At 38.5% G+C, this 19,587-nt stretch overlaps 1 protein-coding gene across 10 annotated transcripts in view; it reads right to left on the reverse strand.

The window, feature by feature from the left end:
• The window catches only part of Syt7 (Synaptotagmin 7), a 174,167-nt gene that overhangs the window by 74,629 nt on the left and 79,951 nt on the right, over positions 1-19,587 (reverse strand). For 2 of the 10 annotated variants that reach the window (XM_077403905.1, XM_077403898.1), the window contains exon 1: positions 1,118-3,240. The exons of the other annotated variants lie outside the window; for them this stretch is intronic. In XM_077403905.1, coding sequence (XP_077260031.1) covers positions 1,118-1,206 — 89 coding nt within the window. In that variant the 5' untranslated portion in view covers positions 1,207-3,240. Of the gene's footprint in view, positions 1-1,117; positions 3,241-19,587 lie in introns of those variants that run through there. 10 annotated transcript variants of the gene reach the window in all.

Genomic DNA, 19,587 nt, shown 5'->3' on the forward strand with positions numbered 1-19,587 from the left:
TTCAACGGAATTAAATTTCACGCTTAATTACCGAATATATATTATCATGTTTTGTGCGTATTAATTATATCATTATCATTTTGTAATGTTAAATAGAAAACCATGTGTATTTAATATATATACCGCACGAATATTAAACGTATCTTTGATTAAATTCACGCTCTTGATATACAATATTTCATACGCGCATAATGGAATTTTGATTTAGTAATTATTTTCGGGATATTTACTTATCTGACCCGACATTTATTTATGCAATTACGCGACTGTAACTCTTTCTCTCTTTCTCTTGAATAATGCCGGGCTGAAGTTACATCGTTTATTAGGCTATGCCTTGTTTATTACTTCAACTATAGAACTCGCTATTGACATTTAGCTATCTCGCTTGTGGTGTGCCCTATATAATTACACATAGAGCAAATCGTAACCGAAATCTCGACGGAACTAATATCCATTCAATTTATTTATGACTTTCAACAAACTTTTGTATCTCGGGAGATCATCTCGGATGAAAGGTAGGAACTGGGAGTTGGGTCCAACCTTTAATTGCCAGATTATAAAGGAGAAACGATAATGACGTTTATTAGACCGCATCAACGGAAAAAGTGTTTCACAACAGAATTCATTTCGGGAAACCTCCAGTAGGTTATATTTTCAAATTTGCGTATAACAGTTGCGCGTTGCTGTTAACAAATAAAATTTTATTCCATTTTGTCATAGAATAACGTGAAGAGTATAGTAGGTTTTATTTTCAAATTTGCGTATAACAGTTGCGCGTTGCTGTTAACAAATAAGATTTTATTCCACTTTGTCATTAGAATAACGTGAAGAGTAAATCTTACTTCGTAGAGCAACCGATTAAAGAAAAATGCATTTCTACTTCGAACAAATTCCTTTATGTTACTAGTGACCTTTCCTATACGAGACTCGTGATTTGTAGCACTTTCTCCGAGATGAGAATCAAAACCGCCATACGAGAGAATCCAGCATCGGCACGTGCACAGTAATTTGCTCGCATGCAATCGTTCAAACAGCGTGCAATAAATCTCATCGGTCATCGTCGGCACCCCCGGCTATCCTACCGATTTCGTGTCTCGCTGAGACAATTTTTACTCACAGACTCTGCGACAAGAACCGCGACAGCGCCAGCTTGCCGATACGATTGTTTTTCAGGCCGTCCAACATAGCCGACGCCGCGACTTCCATTTTCGAGTTTTACCTCGTCCTTCGTCACCTAAGAGGATTTAGGATATTCGAGGCGCGGAGCGTTTTTCGCGAATTCAATCGACTTGCCCGTCGATTTTCCGGGAGATCTCCCACGCCGGAAACGGTCGGTCTTACCCTCGCGCTCGCTTTATCTCCCGATGGCGACGCACTCTACGTCCCCGTTGCCGATTCGCTGGCAGCTCGTCGATACATCTCGTTTCATGTTTCGGTCCCCTCACCGTCCCCTCTCTTTTGTTCGGACTCCTCTCGCGCTCGAAGTACAAACTTTCTTTCTCCGGCTCGTATCTCGCGACGAGGAAGAAGAAACTTTACGGTGCAACGACGGAAGGTGCAGTTATGCGAACTTGGGTCGCTTCGATGGATCGATTCGATGTTCTCGTTGACGCAGGTAATTCACCTCTCCTGCCTTCGACGGCCACGCGCTATCGATCCCGACGTGCGTCGTTATCGCGAGTGGGACTGCCTTTGCGAACAAATAATCTCGATTTATCGTTTTTCGATCGGCAGCCTCTTGTTCGATTCTTTTTCTGTTACATCTATCACCCCGCTCGCACTGTTATCTTTTTCGTTCCCGATCGGGCGCTCACTTCTCTATTCTCTCTCCTTTTTCCTCCTTCTTTTACTCGACCTACCCTTTTGCGGTCCTCTCCTCTCGTTTTTATTAGTCGCGCTCCGCCGGTCGTTGGAGTGTTTATATTAAACGAGATAAGAGAAAGAGCTTTCCAGAGGAAACATCATCGACAAGCGCGCTATGTCGTACAGGTCGGAAGTTCGACTCGATGGTTTGGAAGAAGAGAGAGTTCAGTTATTCTATTTAACCCAATTTCCTAGTGGCTGGCTGGCTCGCTCGTTACGTCTCATTGAATGGCGGTCGTTAAAATTATCATATAATAATCATGGCGCTCTTTAATGTCCCAGATTACGCAAGTGACGCCAGAGCATATGTATAACAGTATAACGTCTGTGTACGTGGGCACGTGTATCGAACCGTCCCGTACGGTGTACCGGAAGTGCGCGAGCTTGAGCGCACGGCACTCGGAAGATCGAGATACGAGACACGCGGGAGATAAATACGTGCGCGCGTCCGACAACCAACGCGAGATAACGCAGCGCGAACGCGAACGCGACGCGACAACAGGAACAGCGATAACAACAACAACGATAACAATCGGATCGTCCGCGGCAGGCAACGACGGAACTTGTATCACATTATACGAGCATTGTGTGCCCCTCGACGAGCCCTCGAAATGCGGGACGCGGCAAGTTTCATCACGCCCGACCGCACTCGCGGAAGTTCCTCTCTCTCTTCAGGTACAACGGTAACTTCTCGCCACACATACGCACGAGGGAAATCGGAGAAACTTGACGGAACTTGGGACGCACGATGCACCGCGAGAAGGCAAATTGAATTCTCTATCGCTCTTTCTTTCCCCCTTCTCGTCCTCGTCTTTTCCCTTCTTTCACCACTTAATTTTTCTTCGTTGCTTCTGTGTATCGTGGAACATCAGCCTTATCAGCTATCGCGCGCGTATCTTTAATCGAAAGAGGGGACTCGGTTACCCGTTGTCTGACTACCCTCGGTACGGTAAAGAACAAAAATATAAAGATGTAAATCTTGCCCGTCTCTCCCGGATCGATCTACGATCTCTCTCTCCGAACGGCGTCGTTGGAGGCTCAGGCAAGTGTCTCGGACTGATAAGATCCACTCCAGCCACTCGAGGATCGTTCGATCCTCTCTTGAGAAAAGGCGTCAATCTCGATCGTCAATCTCAATCGTTCTCGAGGTAGGATCGCGAGTTTGAAGGCGGCCGTTTTAAAAGAGTAAGCGAGCGGGCAAGAGGGCCGCCCGGGCTTTGTCGCACGTAAGAGAATAATCGCGCATCTGAGGGTATGAGAAAAAGGGTATGAGAGCCGGTCGAAGACAACAAGAGGTTCGGGGGCTGCCTTCTGTGGGGACAACCGTGCGCCGTTCGCCAAAACGCGGACTGCCACTCTGGTCGACGGTGTGACCTACTCGCACTGCTCTCAGCTGCTTCCAATCCCCCAAAGTCGTACCGCCATCCCTACCCCGTGGCCATCCCTACCCTCTCGGTTTCGCGTTCACCCCCGGAGCAGTCGGTATCCCTAGCCCGATCTTCTCCGTCTCGGCCGCTCTCCCACCCTGTTTCAACCACCCCCCCACAATCCCTCCCGAACCCCTCAAACCGAACCGTCACCGTTCCCTCTGCCTTCGTCCCTCTGAACCCCCACTACGGAACTGACAGCGCCACTTCCACCCCGTGGCACCGCTTCCATCCCTCTTAACCCCCTTCGCTGCCCTTCGACTGAACCACCTCACACTCGCCGCACACTTTCTCACCGCCGCTCTCAGAAAACTCCTGTTACCGCAAAACCTTTAACGTTTTCTCCTAAGCTTCCCGTCGCGTTTTCGATCTCGATCGTCTCAACGAGTCTCGAGACTTCGCCTAGCCCCCCCCCCCTCTACTCCCTCGCCCGAACGGGTTGCGAACAACCCGGTGATGAGCAATTGCTCTCTCGCGTGCGCGGGGCGCGAGTGACTTTCTACCAGCAAACAGAGCACGGCGAACATCGACGCCAACGGTTACGTACTCCTCCGCTTCGCGCTTGTGCACCACCGTGCACATGAACACGCGTCTACGTATATCTACGCGTCTACGTATCATTAACGGATCTTATCGATTGTTGTGCCGCGGTACACTCAGGCGCAGAAGTGCCGAATAGACGTTAACAACGTAATATGCTCAAACAAAAAATGGGTTTTGTGAATTTAAACAACAGATATGCTTTAAAAAGTATCTCGCTTTAAAAATACACGTCACGATCGGACAAACTTTACTGAGAAAATATCAACCCCGCGATCTGACTAACAAAATATGCCACTACTTTTAACCTCTATTATAAGAGCTATTCTTGTATAAGAAGACAGAAACAACTCAAAATATTGCGCAACTAATCACCTATTAAGCAATATCATTTTTTATCGGTTGCGTGCGTCGTAAAGTGCTTTCGTATGAGACATCGAAAATAGGGGAACGCGTTCTATCGCGTCGCACGTGTCTCAAAGGTAACTCACCCGACATCGTCGGTCGGGCTTTTAGCCCGGCGCACGTTTCCCCCCCCCCCTGAAATAAGAGCGACGTTACGGCGCGAGCAAGTTTCACAGCTGAAAGTTTCACTCGAGCCGTACCTTCAGGTTTGCGTAAAGGACACGTTGTATGCGAGCAACACACACCGGGAATTTTCTGTTATACGATGCCATTTTAACCGAATTGACGCGAGTCAAGCACTCGATCGTAGAGATTGTAAAAGTTGGTGGGTAGTATTGCATTTCGAGGCGATAAAATCGACGATTCGAGAAAGCATGGATCGATTGTTACGCGAAATGTGAAACGTGACCAACATTTCGAACGTCCTTCGAACGTTTTGCCGTAACCCTGATTAGAAGCCGGCACCTGGTACCGCAAAATAATATCGCGAAATGCTGTTGTACAGAGAGCGCTATTACGAAATGAGCAGTTTACGACCATTGTTTGTTGATTCGCGTACCATATCAGTTTTTACATGTGCATTATATTACAGGGTAATTATACAAGATGTATAACTAAAAGTGTTAGGGACTATTATTTCTTAAATTAAAATATGAAATTTTTGTGATGACCTTAACGATTCCAACTACAAAAAAAGTAAATTCATCATACGATGTGGTTGACAGTTCAGTTGACAGGAAACAAAAATAATTTATTCTGTTTTATTTTATTTTATTTTATTTTATTTTATTTTAGAAATAATAGTCTGTGTACAGTTTTAGTTTTACACTCTGTACGTAAAATTATATACAATTCTCTACATTTTGTTACTCCTTTTTCCATTTTCTATAAACACTTTTCTTAAGTTATTCGCAAAATCTATTAGATTGATAAAGAAAATTTGTCATATTTGTCAAATAAAGTTTGATACAAAATTATAACAACATTAAAAACAAAATTTCCGCCACAAACTTCAATACATCCTTCTTTCTCATTCAGAGAGAAATTTCTCAATTCTCTTCCCCAAGAGAACTTCGGATTTCTAACTTTATTTAATGGAAAGCTTGACGGAAAGACACAAAACCATTCTTCGACTTAATGGCCGCGCGGCAAACAAATATCTGCAAGCAAACGAGAAGCTTTATCGATATGCCAATTACAATATTCCAGCTAGCTTTTCTCACGACGCGCTCGCTCCACCGCGATAAAGGGTATTCTCGCAATATAATCGCGAAACGTATAGCCGTCCCCGCAATCGGACGCGGATATGTATGCGAGCGAATACATTAGCAGTCGCCTGCCGCGATTCTTTCCAAATAAAATACGACGGTTTTGATCACGCCCTCGGGATAACCAGCGATTATCGGCTCCGGCCGCGGCCGCGCGGACGCCATTTATACACGGAGGAATAGATCCGACGAAGCGGAAACTATAGTCGGAGAGACAGACCAGCGGTAACTTCCGTAAACTTCCGGCCGTAGATGGACGTTGATGGAACGGTTATCCGTCTCATCTCGTTTTTTCCAGAGATTGCTGACGAGCGCGCAGGAAGTCCCAAAGGAGCCCATCGAGAAACCTTCGGGAATCCACGCCTTTATTGCGACGCGTCACCGGTCTGCCAATGTTGCCAGGATTGCCATATTCTAGATTATATATCGCGCAATGTACGCGAGTCCGATAGTTCCTGATGTATAAAAGCCCGCAGCCACTTCGCTTATTACCAGTTTGCCCGTATCGGTTGAGCGATCGCGTGACTCCGGAACATACGAAACGGAGTTACGTGTTAAAATGAGAATACACGAGACATCCCGTTGCGCATCTATCACCGATATTAAAGATTAAATTCGAAATAGTCACACTATTATCTCAAAGCGATAACATTCATACCAAACGAGTAAAATTTTGCAAATTAAAGTTTGGCACAGAAAAACGCGCGGGCGATGGCATAAATTAAGACTAAAATATTCGGATAATATCCGAATTACTCAGATCTAAGTACTCAAATTATTCGGATAATCTGAGTCTTTCGACTTCGTGAATTCGGGTCCAAACTATCCAAACAAGAATTTAGGCGGAAAACCGATTGCAAAACATAACATAACAAAATTATATATAAATATTTGAGAGAGATTCAACATTAAATATTATATAATTATATATAAACTTATATATTTATTACATGTATGTATAATAAAGATTATTTTATATATTTCATATATGCTTCATAGTCACATAATGAAATACAGTATATGCTGAAAATCTTTATAGAAATAAGAAAACAATTATTATATACTTTTAAATTTTAATACAAAAATGTCAACTGGTTTACATCCTCAGCTCCTTTTAGATATAACGATATTCCCCGTTGTGGAAAATATTCTTTCAAAGCTAGCAGAAAAAGCAGAAATAGCTAAATAAATTTTAGCTCTCTCTCTCTCTCTCTCTCTCTCTCTCTCTCTCTCTCTCTCTCTCTCTCTCTTTCTCTAACTTAGCAATTTATTTTCTGTAATTTATTTCTTGTAATGACATGAGGTCGGATCTGAATTACAAATCCAAAATAAATTTTACTCTATTATTAAATTATTATTAAATTCTACTTACGAGATCTATTTATAAGATCCGGCTAGTTCGAATATCCGAACATGAGTAATGAAATAATTCGAATTTAACTGTTGAGATATCCGAATATTAACAAATGCCGATCATATTTGCAACCCTATTATAAACGAATAAAAACAAAATTGAAATTTAGTGAGGCAGGAGGTATAAATAGTCAATAAACTTTACATATATATATATATATATATATATATATTCGTCCATATTTCTACAAATATCCATTAGCGCGGATCGAAACGTAAATTCTTGTAGAATGAGAAAGGAACCCTAGTCCACGTGCAACTCATCTCACCGATGTGAAAGAATTCATTCGAGAAATGTGGCTAGATGAAAATTCTTAATCTCCCCGTTCTCCTACATCTCTTTTATCCCATACCAAAGTCGTTAATATATGACGAAATTGGTGACATTAATGTCGGTAGATTTTTTATTTAAATATTAGCAAAATGTAAATTGACAAAACGAATTTAAAACTAAGTAAAATAAATAAAAGGTAAATCAATTTAACAAATATAACGGAATTTATTCACTTTACGTAGAGTGCAGACAAAGAAAAATTTCATACTGTGATATTTCAAGGTTACTTGAACTATTTCTAATAATATTTTACCTAAATCATTTTTAAAATTTTTCAGTATCCCACCAATTAAATTTCCTTTATAATTTTGAACATTCCTTAACGTTCTCAACTGTTTGAAAAGAAATATTTAATTATTTAATAATTTCAAATTGAAAGCAAATACATAGCTCCCTCCATTAATGTTGATAAATTTATTAACTTGTCAAGTATACGACCAAATGGTGAAAAGTTTCAGGTGAAAGGTTTATTATATAAAATATGAAATCATTTGATAAATAAACGAATTTCCGCCTTACACCATCATAAAGTTTTGTTCCGATAGGTGTAATTTTTTTTATCGAGTTTGAAGATTCGCTGAGACGACACGGTAAAAGTACTTCCTTCGATCAAATTATCGAAGTGTGGGCGTGTGGGCGACCAAAACAAAGTCTGCTGTTTTTATAAACGTATCAGCGTAGAAAAAGGAAGAAGCTCTAAAACCAATCCGATGACCGCGTCTAGAACTCGGAACGAGGTATATATTAGCGATATGTTTGGCTATAAAAATTTAAAATCCGTAAATTACTTTTTGCCGTAAGTCGTTTACAATCACAGCAAATATCCCCGTTAAAATCATATCTCCGAACGCAGGTGAACCGAGAAGAGCGAAATGACGACTGTTTCTTTAACGTCTATTAACTTTTCGAATGTATGTACACGGAGAAAATTTTATATTAAATTTTACTATGCTGTCGCACCAACTGCGGACCAAGACGCACAAGTTTAAATGCTATAGTATTATAGTAAAATTACTATGTCCATAGCATTGAATGCTATGATCGTAGCATTAAATGCTATGGACATAGTAATTTTACTATAATACTATAGCATTTAAACTTGTGCGTCTTGATAGTCCGCAGCTAGTGCGACACCATAGTAATATTTACTATAAAATTTTCTCCGTGTATGTAAATATAAATTTAATGTGAAACAAATAAAGCTAAAATCGTAAGCAGATTAAAAAAAATAAAATCATTTCCAGTTCCTAAAAAAAAATTAACTGTCGTAATAATTTTTACAAATATATTTACTATCTCTAATTTTCAGTTTAAGAGATTATACATCCGAAAATAGCTTCGTTAACAGACAGTTGAGATTGGTTTCTTACTTCAATGTTATTAAAGTTTTTTTCTCTCTCGAGAGCCGTACTACGTGAAAACGCTGTTTTCATAATTCGTTTTGGTCTTGCGAATTGAGCGAGATCTAAACCCAGGAGATTGCGTCTATAGTCGAAATTAACTAAAGCCGGATAACACACAATTCTCCTAGATTATTCAATAACTCCTAGATTATCAAGTTACGCAGATAGAACAGCAAAATTAGGTTAATGTTGATACACGTTAGTGCAAAATCGGATCTAAGGCAACATCGCGGTTAACTATATAATTGCAATTGTTACTATGATTAATTACTGTGACCGATGTAATTCATAATGTAGTACACGTGTATTGTATAGTGATTGTAGTTATAACTGTCAAATAATTGCAGATTATGTATAATTAATGACAATTAACTGATTGCATTGTCGATTAATATTATTCTAATAATGCATGATGATCTTATCGTAGCAGTTTCTCGGAGCATCATCATAGTTATCATTTCCATATTTAATCAAATGTGTGACCCAAAAATCAATTTCATATGTTACTTATCTACATATATTAATTATTAACAATTACATAAAATATTAATACAACTATTTTAGTAGCATCACAAAGTGGCTCACCCAGCTGCAAGAGTTTTCAAGATACAGATCGTCCTTTTTTCATAATTTTATCCTTATTTCGTTGACATTCTTGTGTAATTCTTTTACGCCAGGTTTGTTTTTTTATTATCTTAAGAAGCGCTCCCTGAGTTACCTAACTCCTTTCACGCTCATAAACAAGTTATCTCGCGACTGGATGCACTTCAACTGACGCTTTGAACGAGTTATCACGCAGCCCGATGACGTTTATTTGACGTTTGAACGAGATATCTCGTCCATCTGATGTGTCCATCAACCGTCCGACGCGCGTTGTCAATACAATATATTTTAGCTTTAACATTTTTCAATAACACAGACGTAAACGCGCGAGAAAACGAAAATGCAAGAAATCGCGACACACCGAAATATACAAGTACAAAATAACGGGGACCGACCACGATAATCATATCATGGGTAAAATGTTTGTCCCGGTGGAATATAAAGATTGTGAGAGGGAACGTAATGTGTGCGTTCACCCTAAGGGCGTCCTAAAAGCTTTCCTCGAGAATCACCTAGTCTCAAGTGAGAAGGGCGATCTGTCATTTACGTTGATGCGATCGGATCTGACCCGCTTAGTGTCTCCCAGACAATGCGCGACGAAGTACTCAATTACGTAATATATTCTTTAACATTACCGCTAGCAACGTTCTCGTAAAGCAACGTAAAGTAAAGTAATCGTTTCTCCGACGCAATTAGAAGCGCGTAGAAGGGATCCGGCTTCCTGGTGGTCGATCGTCTTTAAACCGAGTTTCATTTATGGCGCCTAATAATTTATGGCGTTAAATTACACAGTTGCCATTACCGCGTGCATTATTTTACACTTGCACACTTGCATACACGTTATCCATGCAAAGTACGCGCTATGGGGTTGAACGAGCAATATATAATATAACCGCGCGTTACCATATATTTTTGAATATATCTTCGTACGTAAAATGTACTTTCTCTCGATTCGCTGATCTTTTACAATCATAAAATACCTGAATGTGTGCTGCCTTCGAGAGAAATACTTGCGATATTTTTCAAATAATTTTCACCAAGAGCTTAGCGTGATATAAATTATTGATTAATAATTATATCACGTGACGCAATTTTGTGTTCTTAAAGAAAAACGTAATTATGTGCTTTCGTATAATAATATTTAAAAATATGTTTAATAGATATATATTTAATTTTCAATTTAAAAAATTACATCCAAAAATTAACGAACGGTTCCTCCTCTGATGAAATTCGTGCAAATCGATGTCGTCTTTATTTCATATCTAAAAAATCGGAAATAAATGAAAAATTCTTTGTAACAAAGTTTGTAAGGTGCGACATCGATGTAGAAAATTGAATTAGTGGAGCTAGAAGTAGAAACGGTCGATCTGTGGTGCAAGATTTCGCGAAAATCTCATTATTTTCTCGCCCCTCTCCCCACATACTTACTATTTTAATTAAAACCCACCCCTTTCATCGCGACGACGCTTACGACGCGTAATGCCACGACACATATTTTCCCTTTCGTGCAGCCAGATTTACCTACGCGTCGCATTCACCGGGTCGTTTGCAGTTTCCATCTACAATCCGGGTATATGTATATACGTCGCACCTTATTTGGAAGCATTTGCGGCACGGCGAACACGATCCGAACAATCCCGCGAGTTCCCGAGAGACAGACGTCCGCAAAAAGCGCGGAAGGAATGATAAATCGTCTCCAACGTCTTGATGGGTTTAAAGTCTTAAATCGAAACATCAATCAACCGCAACTCACACAATTGCAGGTTGACAGCGCAATAGATTTTATACAGATATATACAATATTAAATACTCCCACTCATTTTTTATTAAATACTTATACTCTAGAAACAAGCTGTTATTTTTATTAACATATATACAATGCAAAAAGAATATATGTACATAAATAAATTTAAAATAATTAAAAATAAACATTATATATATATATATATAATATTTATATATTTTTATATATATATAAACTTATATATATATATTCCTTTTGCATTGTATGTTAATAAAAATAGCAGCTTTTTCTACAGTACATTTAATTCATTTTACTCCGCCTCTATAATGATTAACACAAAATAATAACTATTTAGTTCCAACAACTTCCAGATTCACTTTATGTGTATTGTGTATTTTTACAGATTATAAATAAGCTAATTTAAAAAGTGCTTATGCACGTGTTAGGTATACGAAAAAATCCCTCGTAAAAGTCGACATTCCGAATTTAATTAAGTACATACTTTTGGTGACGTCTCGGTTAAAGGGTTAATAGGATAGCTGCGATATATACATACATCGGCTATCCGTGGTTCACGATACCTAATTAGATACACGTGACCAACGGTTGGCACGGTAACGTTGGCTCTACATCCCCGACATAACTGCCGCTGCACATGAAGGCTCATGTATGTAGGCTACGAGTAATTCTGGCATGTCAACCGCATTACGTGATGTATCATCGATATTTTCCCCTTCGTTACTGCAATCAAGTACTCTCTTTTCCTTGAGAATTCCCGCGCGTAGGAACGACGGGCGTCGCATCGTAATAAAAACAAAATTGGAGCGCGAATTATACATTACTAATCCGATCGCGTCGGATGCTAATTGCAAAAACACGACGTCCGCACGAATGCGCATCGCCATCAGGAATTCGGAAACGGCTTGAATAAGCAAGTACTGGTAAGCGTTAATTACGTTTGCAGAACTCTATTTTTATTTTACCTTCCGGCTCGAACCATCTCCCTTAAAAAGGCCATTCTTTCTAAGGATATTCTTATATACGAAGTCAAGTTAGCCCTAATACCGGAGCTAGTATTCACAAACGTTTATTCTTAAACTTTCTAACGGTAATTCATGTCACCAGGCGTATTCGTATCCAAGAGAAAAGGTCAATTTCTCTTTTCTAATTAAAAATACTTCTCAATGTTTTCCGAGTAAACACGCGCAAAATTTCTTTTCCGAATAATCTCAATGAAGCAATTTTCCGGATGAAATATGATTAAAGTTTTGATCTAGTTAAAGTCTAGTTATATAGTTAAATAGAGCCTTACTCGATATATAACCCGCCGACTCACACCTTTGAAATTTTGCTCTTGAGAGCGAAAAAGAGCTTCGAGCAGCAACATAAGAGAAAGCTACGCGATACTCTCAGCTTATATTCGCAGAATCCTAATTATATCCTAATTAAAAACCGTTGTGTAAAAGATCTCGCACAAAGTAAACTTTACTGAAAATTAAGACAATCGTCGTTTCGCTTGTGTGCAATTTTCGTGTGCAAGAAAAACATAATTTGACGCTAAAAGTACGGTATGAGTACAGACGCGGTAAATCTTGGATTATCAAACATTGTTCGATGCAGGTGAATGAAATAAGTAAGTCCCTGAAGATTGAGAGCCAGCCGACCAGACCGACAATTGCGAGAGTAGAAAAAATTGTTAATGGAAAATTATATACAGAGTAACAATAAGAAAGTTCCTGAAATTAAATACCTATTATGTTGAATAAACAAAATTAAACACTATTCTGTAGAAGAGAGTTCGTCATTTTTATTGCATAGTGTAAAATGTATATTTGTGAACTTATACAAATAAACATCAGAAAAAAGTCAAAAGTTTGACTGATTATATAGTTTAGTGATATATTTTCGAAAGATCTCGATGGGCAACTATTTGATCAATGAATAAAAGGAATTTATCTAGAATTTTTCGAAGGACAGTTATAATTATTAATTTAGAAAGGGTATTTAACAGGATTTTAAAAAATCCTTAATTATTGTATTCCAAGTAATTATTCCGAAAAAAATATATTATTGAGTGTGTAAAACCAGTCAAATCGTTGGTTCTTTCTTATGATATTTATTTTTACAAATTCGTATATTGTATATTTTTCTGCGCTAATAAAAATAATTTCTTCCATAGCAATGTGTTCATTTAATTCCATTTTGTTCACTTATTATAAAATAACAACTATTTATAATTAGTTTTCGCAACTTCCCGATTGTCACCATGTCTATATACGAGTAATCTCGCGTTATATTATTACAAATAACGGAAAAGAGCATCTCAAAATAATGTTCTGACCGATCGGATCCGACATTTATCTCGCTGATGATGACTGGTATGCATCGATAACGTACCGCACGCTCTCCTTTCCTCCTTTCCTCCTATCGTCCCGTCGTCGTCGAGTTAATCCCTCCCTCGCAGAATGTGACTAACTAAGCTCTTTGCTAACTTTGCTTTCGAGTTGGATTGGGTCCGAATTTAACTCGCTCCAGGATCTGCCGCGCGAGACGTTATTACACCCCGATAGGAATTGCTCAATTCGGTCGTTACTGTTGAATAATCCGACGATTATCGCGAGAAGAAGTTGAAATTGCGTATCGTATTCGGCGACGGCGATTTCGAACTGTCGCGATTTCAGCCGGAGTCGAGCTTTAAATCTTCCAGCCACCGAACCGCGACTATCACCGAACGATAGACGCTCTTTCTCTGTGCTCTGATATCGCTGTATCTACCGCGTATAGAATAAGAGTTACGTGCTAGTGTCACATGAATTCCGAATATTAAGGATCGCATGTCCGATATCCTCAATACTTCTATTTCCGTCCTATCGTAACACGTTATCGTTAACCGTTCTAGTTAACAAAATTAATATATGTATGTAATCTACGTAACAAAATGCGTCCTTTTTTGCAATAAAAGATATTCTCATAATACGCACCGAATTACATTACGCCATGCACTGCGTCATTAATTTCGAAAAAATCTCTTCAATAAGATATTTTTCTTTCAGTAGGTGGATATTTTTTAACAAAAGAAAGTAACGTTATTCAAACTAAGTCTTTGCATGTTTTAAAGCAAAAAGCGCGTTTATTTGTGATTAAAGTGAAATATTGATGCAAAATACTACGTCGTGCGAATAATTTTTTTGGGTGAAAATTTGATCTGCAAATATTACAAATTAATAAGTGGTAATTAATAATGGTATAAGATAATATGTGTGCAAAAGATATGTATATAAAAATCCCTCTGTGCATAATATATACATATATTCGTTCCACAGAAATAAATCACATTTTATAATCTCATTGATAGATACGAGTATGTATATAGCCCGTGAACTTTTTACGTAAAAATGTTGCATCTATCGGCGCATATGTTTTAAAAGTACGACGGCATACAGTGCGTCAGTTTTACGTGAAAAAAATAGCCAAAAGCTAGTATCGGAACAAGAATTGCAAACGGATGAATGTTAAGGTATACACGTGGCTGACATCTTTCACGTACATGATGTTTGTCACATGCAACGCGCGAAACATACGCTCTTCATATTACTCATGGATATGCCTACTGGAAAAGAGAGAACCTGTCATCAAATACGAAGACATGTACATAAAAATATATCATCGCCAGTAAAGAATGGACTGTACGCCATATCATTTTTTACACAACCCATACAACTACAGTCCTCTCTCCATTTGCACGAATAACTCTTAATTCTCGTAATCGATACGGCGATGATAAGCACGTGAACTGCGTATAAAATCGTTACATTCAATAACTTCACTTTATTTCTGAGATAAAAAAATAAAAGGTTTCCATGTTTAAAAATGTTCAAATTCGACTTATAGAAATTCTGGAAATAGAGATAAGCGATAAATAAACAATGAACCAAATCGCGTGGAAAATTCAGGTAATATTATAGAAAGTGCGCGACTGTTTTATTGAGCTACAAAACTACAAATAACGTTGTACGAAGCGCGCGAGCAAGTAAAACGCCTACTACAGGATTTGCCGGACCGAATTCAATATTTGGACAGCATCACGGTATTGGATCTCTTAGACATAAATCCGATTAACTACCATGGTTTACCTTACCGAGCGAAACTCACGTTATCTCTGCTCGAGATAAAGCATAAATATTCTTCCATGAGATATAATATGTATGCACGCCGATGACCGTGCAAGTTAATTACTAAACACAATTTCACGCCATTATTGCGAATAAAATTACTTTGCAATTAATAACTGATGATACTGTGCAGGTCGGCTAATGTCCACAATTTCACATATATCAGTGGTTTTCTTCTTCGTATAAACATTGCTGACAAAAAATATTTCATTTTTATTACGCTCGATTAATCGCAATACATAAATGCAAAAATTGTGTAACCCATCACATGTATTTACGCAACACGTATTTTTATCGAATTTTTCGGTTGAAATATGCGACTCTTCTTTAACAAAATAGAACTAGGAAACAGAAATTTTTTGTGAGCAGATATCATAAAGCAGATTCTATAAAAAAAAATGCAAATAATTGTACAAAAAAATGTATTTATTTCAACTACTATGTGGTCCTATAGAAATTATACAACGTAATCTTCTTGACGTGATAATGGTAATATAGCTATTCTAGAACTTTAATCCCAAAACAGACATGTATCGATTACGTGCCATTATAAATACGGTTTGCATATTAATTCTCAATCACATTATACACTGTCGTATAACGTCCGTACTTTTCTAATACTAATCGGAAATATTCACATCCCAGGAGGTTATTCGAGCCACCACGTTGCTCCTTAATAAATTGATCGAGTTCGATAGTATTGAATGCGCATCTGCAAACCACCTAAGCATCTGCCGCCACAAAACCAATATTTGCGATGAAATCCCGATACAACGCTTTGGCGTTAGCGTTGTGTATGTATGTGAAGGTAAGTTCAGAGGATAAACATTGTAGTATATCGTAAATGACTCGATACTCGAGCGGAAGGCTGTTATATCTTTCCTTCTGTCTGCCTCGTGAAAATATCTACAAGGACCATACATTGGACTTACATAGCTTCTACTTTTCCACTCTTTACGTGGATGGTTTCATAACAGCAGCCTCTTCCGGAACGGCCGATATTTCGCGTAGGTATACTGCATCCTGATATGAATTAATCATGCAGTTATTTACTTAGCCGGTTTCTCCTAAACTCCAACGTATAAATTAATCGTTATTCGCCGAATTTCACGTTTTTCCAATTAATACACATTTTTTTCGACAAGCTAAAATAGCGATAACGCTAAATATATACTTTCGCTCTCGTTTCAAAATAAATACCTCCGCTTCCACGAATCTTATGTCGGAAGCATATTCTCCACTTTTATTTCGCATTAGATAATTAGTCGCCATCTGCTACAAGGAAATTTCTCGCTACGACTTCGTAGCATCCGTGTTACAGCGCCCGACAATATTCCTCGAGAGGAAGATGTATGTGCCCCACCGATTTAGCCGAAGAACTAAGAACTATGTCGCTTCGTAAATCAGGATTTCGCTGTCGACCGTTGTCGCGGCTGTCATGTACAATTCCGCACAAAGACCTCTCCGAAGGCCTTCGATGAGCGTAGCTCGGGCAAAGCCTGTGCTCAGACATTCCTTTTCAACTCGACATCGACAAAGCATACTTTTCGATAACTCTGTAGTCAGACATACTTGTAGCGTCCCTTTAAAAGAGTCCGCGTAATGCTCCCTCTCTATATAACTTCGCCCCTTTTCGTTTCTCTTTGCCTCCTTCGTGGATAATATTCAGAGTAACTAATCTCGGTTCTTAAAAAATTCACGAAAAATCTCAAAGATTAAATTTCGCGCATAACATAAATTTATATAGGGTAGACCGAGGTGAATCGGATCAATATAATCTTATACTGATGTCTTAAAACTTATATTGATAATAATTATTTAATATTTAACCGTTTAATAACAATTCACATTTGATGCTTCTGCTTTTGTTAAAGATTTCGCCAGTCATTCGCTTCAAGCGATTTTAGGCGATTGGGATTTTGTTGCGGAGAAACCTCTCTATTCGATCGTATTTGGTTATTCCAGTGAGTTATTTTCGGAAATAACACGAGACCACGCGAGTGTTATCTACGGGAATATAAAATGCTTGACGAGGTGAAAGGGACAAGCAATCGTTTACTGTTCTGCTCTGCGTCGATGCGCGATGTACGATGTCAGTCGACCGTACACCATCATCGACGGCGAAACTCGAGTTTCGTGCGGGTCTCTGCCCGCAGAAGAGCCGTGTTTCCTAATACTACCTTATTTATGGCGCGAGACGACGGCCGCCGTATTTCTACGTCCGCTCTCGAAGAAGAATGGACGGCGAGAAATGTAAGCGTCGTTTGTCCGTATCCCACGAGAAATTGTACCAACGATTTTCGATTAGGACGCGCTATAGCTGACTCGGAGGTACAACTCCACTTCGCCTCGAATCAACAATAACTAACTTTGAACAAATCTGATATTTCGTGCAAGTTTGTTGAAGTCTTCCGAAAAACTTGATAACGTACAGAAGGCCGAAAAGTTTTGAAACACTTGCACTTCCGCTTAAGATTGCCAAAAGTCATCAGTGATCATAAACTACAGATATCGACGTAAATAATGGAAATCTGTCAAATCAGTGTTTTGACAATATCGAAACTTTATAGTATGACCCTGAGATTCCTTAAATCAAGGTTTTTGAGAAGCTAATCAAATTTCGTTATTATTACATGTTTTTCTTTTCTCACGTACATATATAATTAAAAATTATACGTATTATATTACACAATAATTTTAAATGGTGCAAGAAATACATCATGTGACTATCACGGAGATGAACAATTAATTCCGCAAGTAACAAGTAATTAATTATTTATGATTGTCCACTGTTGTTGACCAATGTCGTCCTGGATCTTCTCGTCTCTTGCTTTTCTGTTCATGACACTCGCAACATTCACTCGAAAAGCTGATTAATTATAATCACGCACGTGCTATTTATTAAAGTAAGCGCACAGACTAAAAATCAGACTAAAAATTATGAGAAGATACGACGATCGCGCGACGACTTTGCATTGCACTTCCAAAATTAATCACGTGTTACACATATTTTATTATTTTGTTATATTACAGTAAAACGGATGTATCCCGAACAGCGAAGAATCTCATAAAATCATCGATACACGAACAAAATTGTGTTACACAAATAAACGAATATTAACTCTACATTATTCGTGGGATATATTTTGTACTCTAACATTTACATCTCAATTTTTATTGCTTTTTAAAAGTAGATAATTTACAATTAAATAAAATTAATAATATCTTATATATATATCTTTTAAATAGAGATAAGTGCAAAAATCTTCTTCTTTAATTGTGAAACAATTTGTACAGCATTCGATGAAATAAAAAAAAGTTTTGCTCTGTGTACTTACAATTAGTAGATTTCTAAAGTAGGGGTGTATTTTATATCCACGCAAGTAACATAGGGTTAAAATGATGAGATTAGTTACAATACAATGGGTATTTATTAATGCGTCGCGATATTGCTCGATCTGTTTTGTACTCGATCCGAGTCAACTCGTTTCGTATTCGCAATTTCACCCTGATATCATGTAATGCAATGCGATTAATAAAATCAAGTTAACCGCTAATTAAAACGCGATAGACCGCCTAAAGGTACGACCTAAATTCATCATTGCGCGTGCGATATACATTTTCCATGCATAAATTTAGCAAAATGCACGAATTAGTAATAAACGATTGACGTATCACAGTTTTCCATTATTTGAATCGATCCCGCAATATACGCATATCACTCGCGCGCTCGCAATCTGAAAATATTTGAACCCGAGCACCATCGAGGGAACAATCGTCGACCGCAAACGCGTTGTAATTAAAAAGTAATTTCCAATTCCCACCGTCCGATTCTCTTCGATTCTTGTCTCGAGCAAATAAATCGCGCGAGACGAGCGAGAACCGCTTCGATAAATTACCGTTGTCTTGGCGCGCTAGCATGGAAGTCGGTAATTGTAGGAGTTAATTAATCGCGCGGGCGCTAACTGCCTCGTGGAGAATGATCATGTTCGACACCTGATGGTACCTGTCGCGATTGTGTTTCGAGGGAAAATGTAACGACACAAGAAGAGACTCTATCGTTGCCCGCTCGCTCGAATGACAACAAGATGACTTCGTGTATATACGGCCAACAATAACATGCGATACGCCGCAAAACACGAGTACCGAGTGGCTTGTGCCAACGTCAACGAATTCGTTGTCACCAAATAAATAAATATTTATACTTCGCCGCAAGGTAATTGTACACAGGGTACTTAGTTCAAATGGAGCAGTATTGTTCCTTGTATTTCCAATTAACTTAGATAAGATATGTTATCGCACATTATGCTCTTAGCGTTGCCTGAGTTAATAGCGATTGGACTCTGTTCTCCGTCGAAAATTTTCTTTTTTTAAGGAATCAATAATTCGTACGTAACAGTGAAAATTTACCATTG

This window comes from Temnothorax americanus, unplaced genomic scaffold (genome assembly GCF_048541705.1).
Source record: "Temnothorax americanus isolate GAGA-0224 unplaced genomic scaffold, ASM4854170v1 Scaffold1, whole genome shotgun sequence".
Taxonomy (NCBI): Eukaryota; Metazoa; Arthropoda; class Insecta; order Hymenoptera; family Formicidae; genus Temnothorax; species Temnothorax americanus.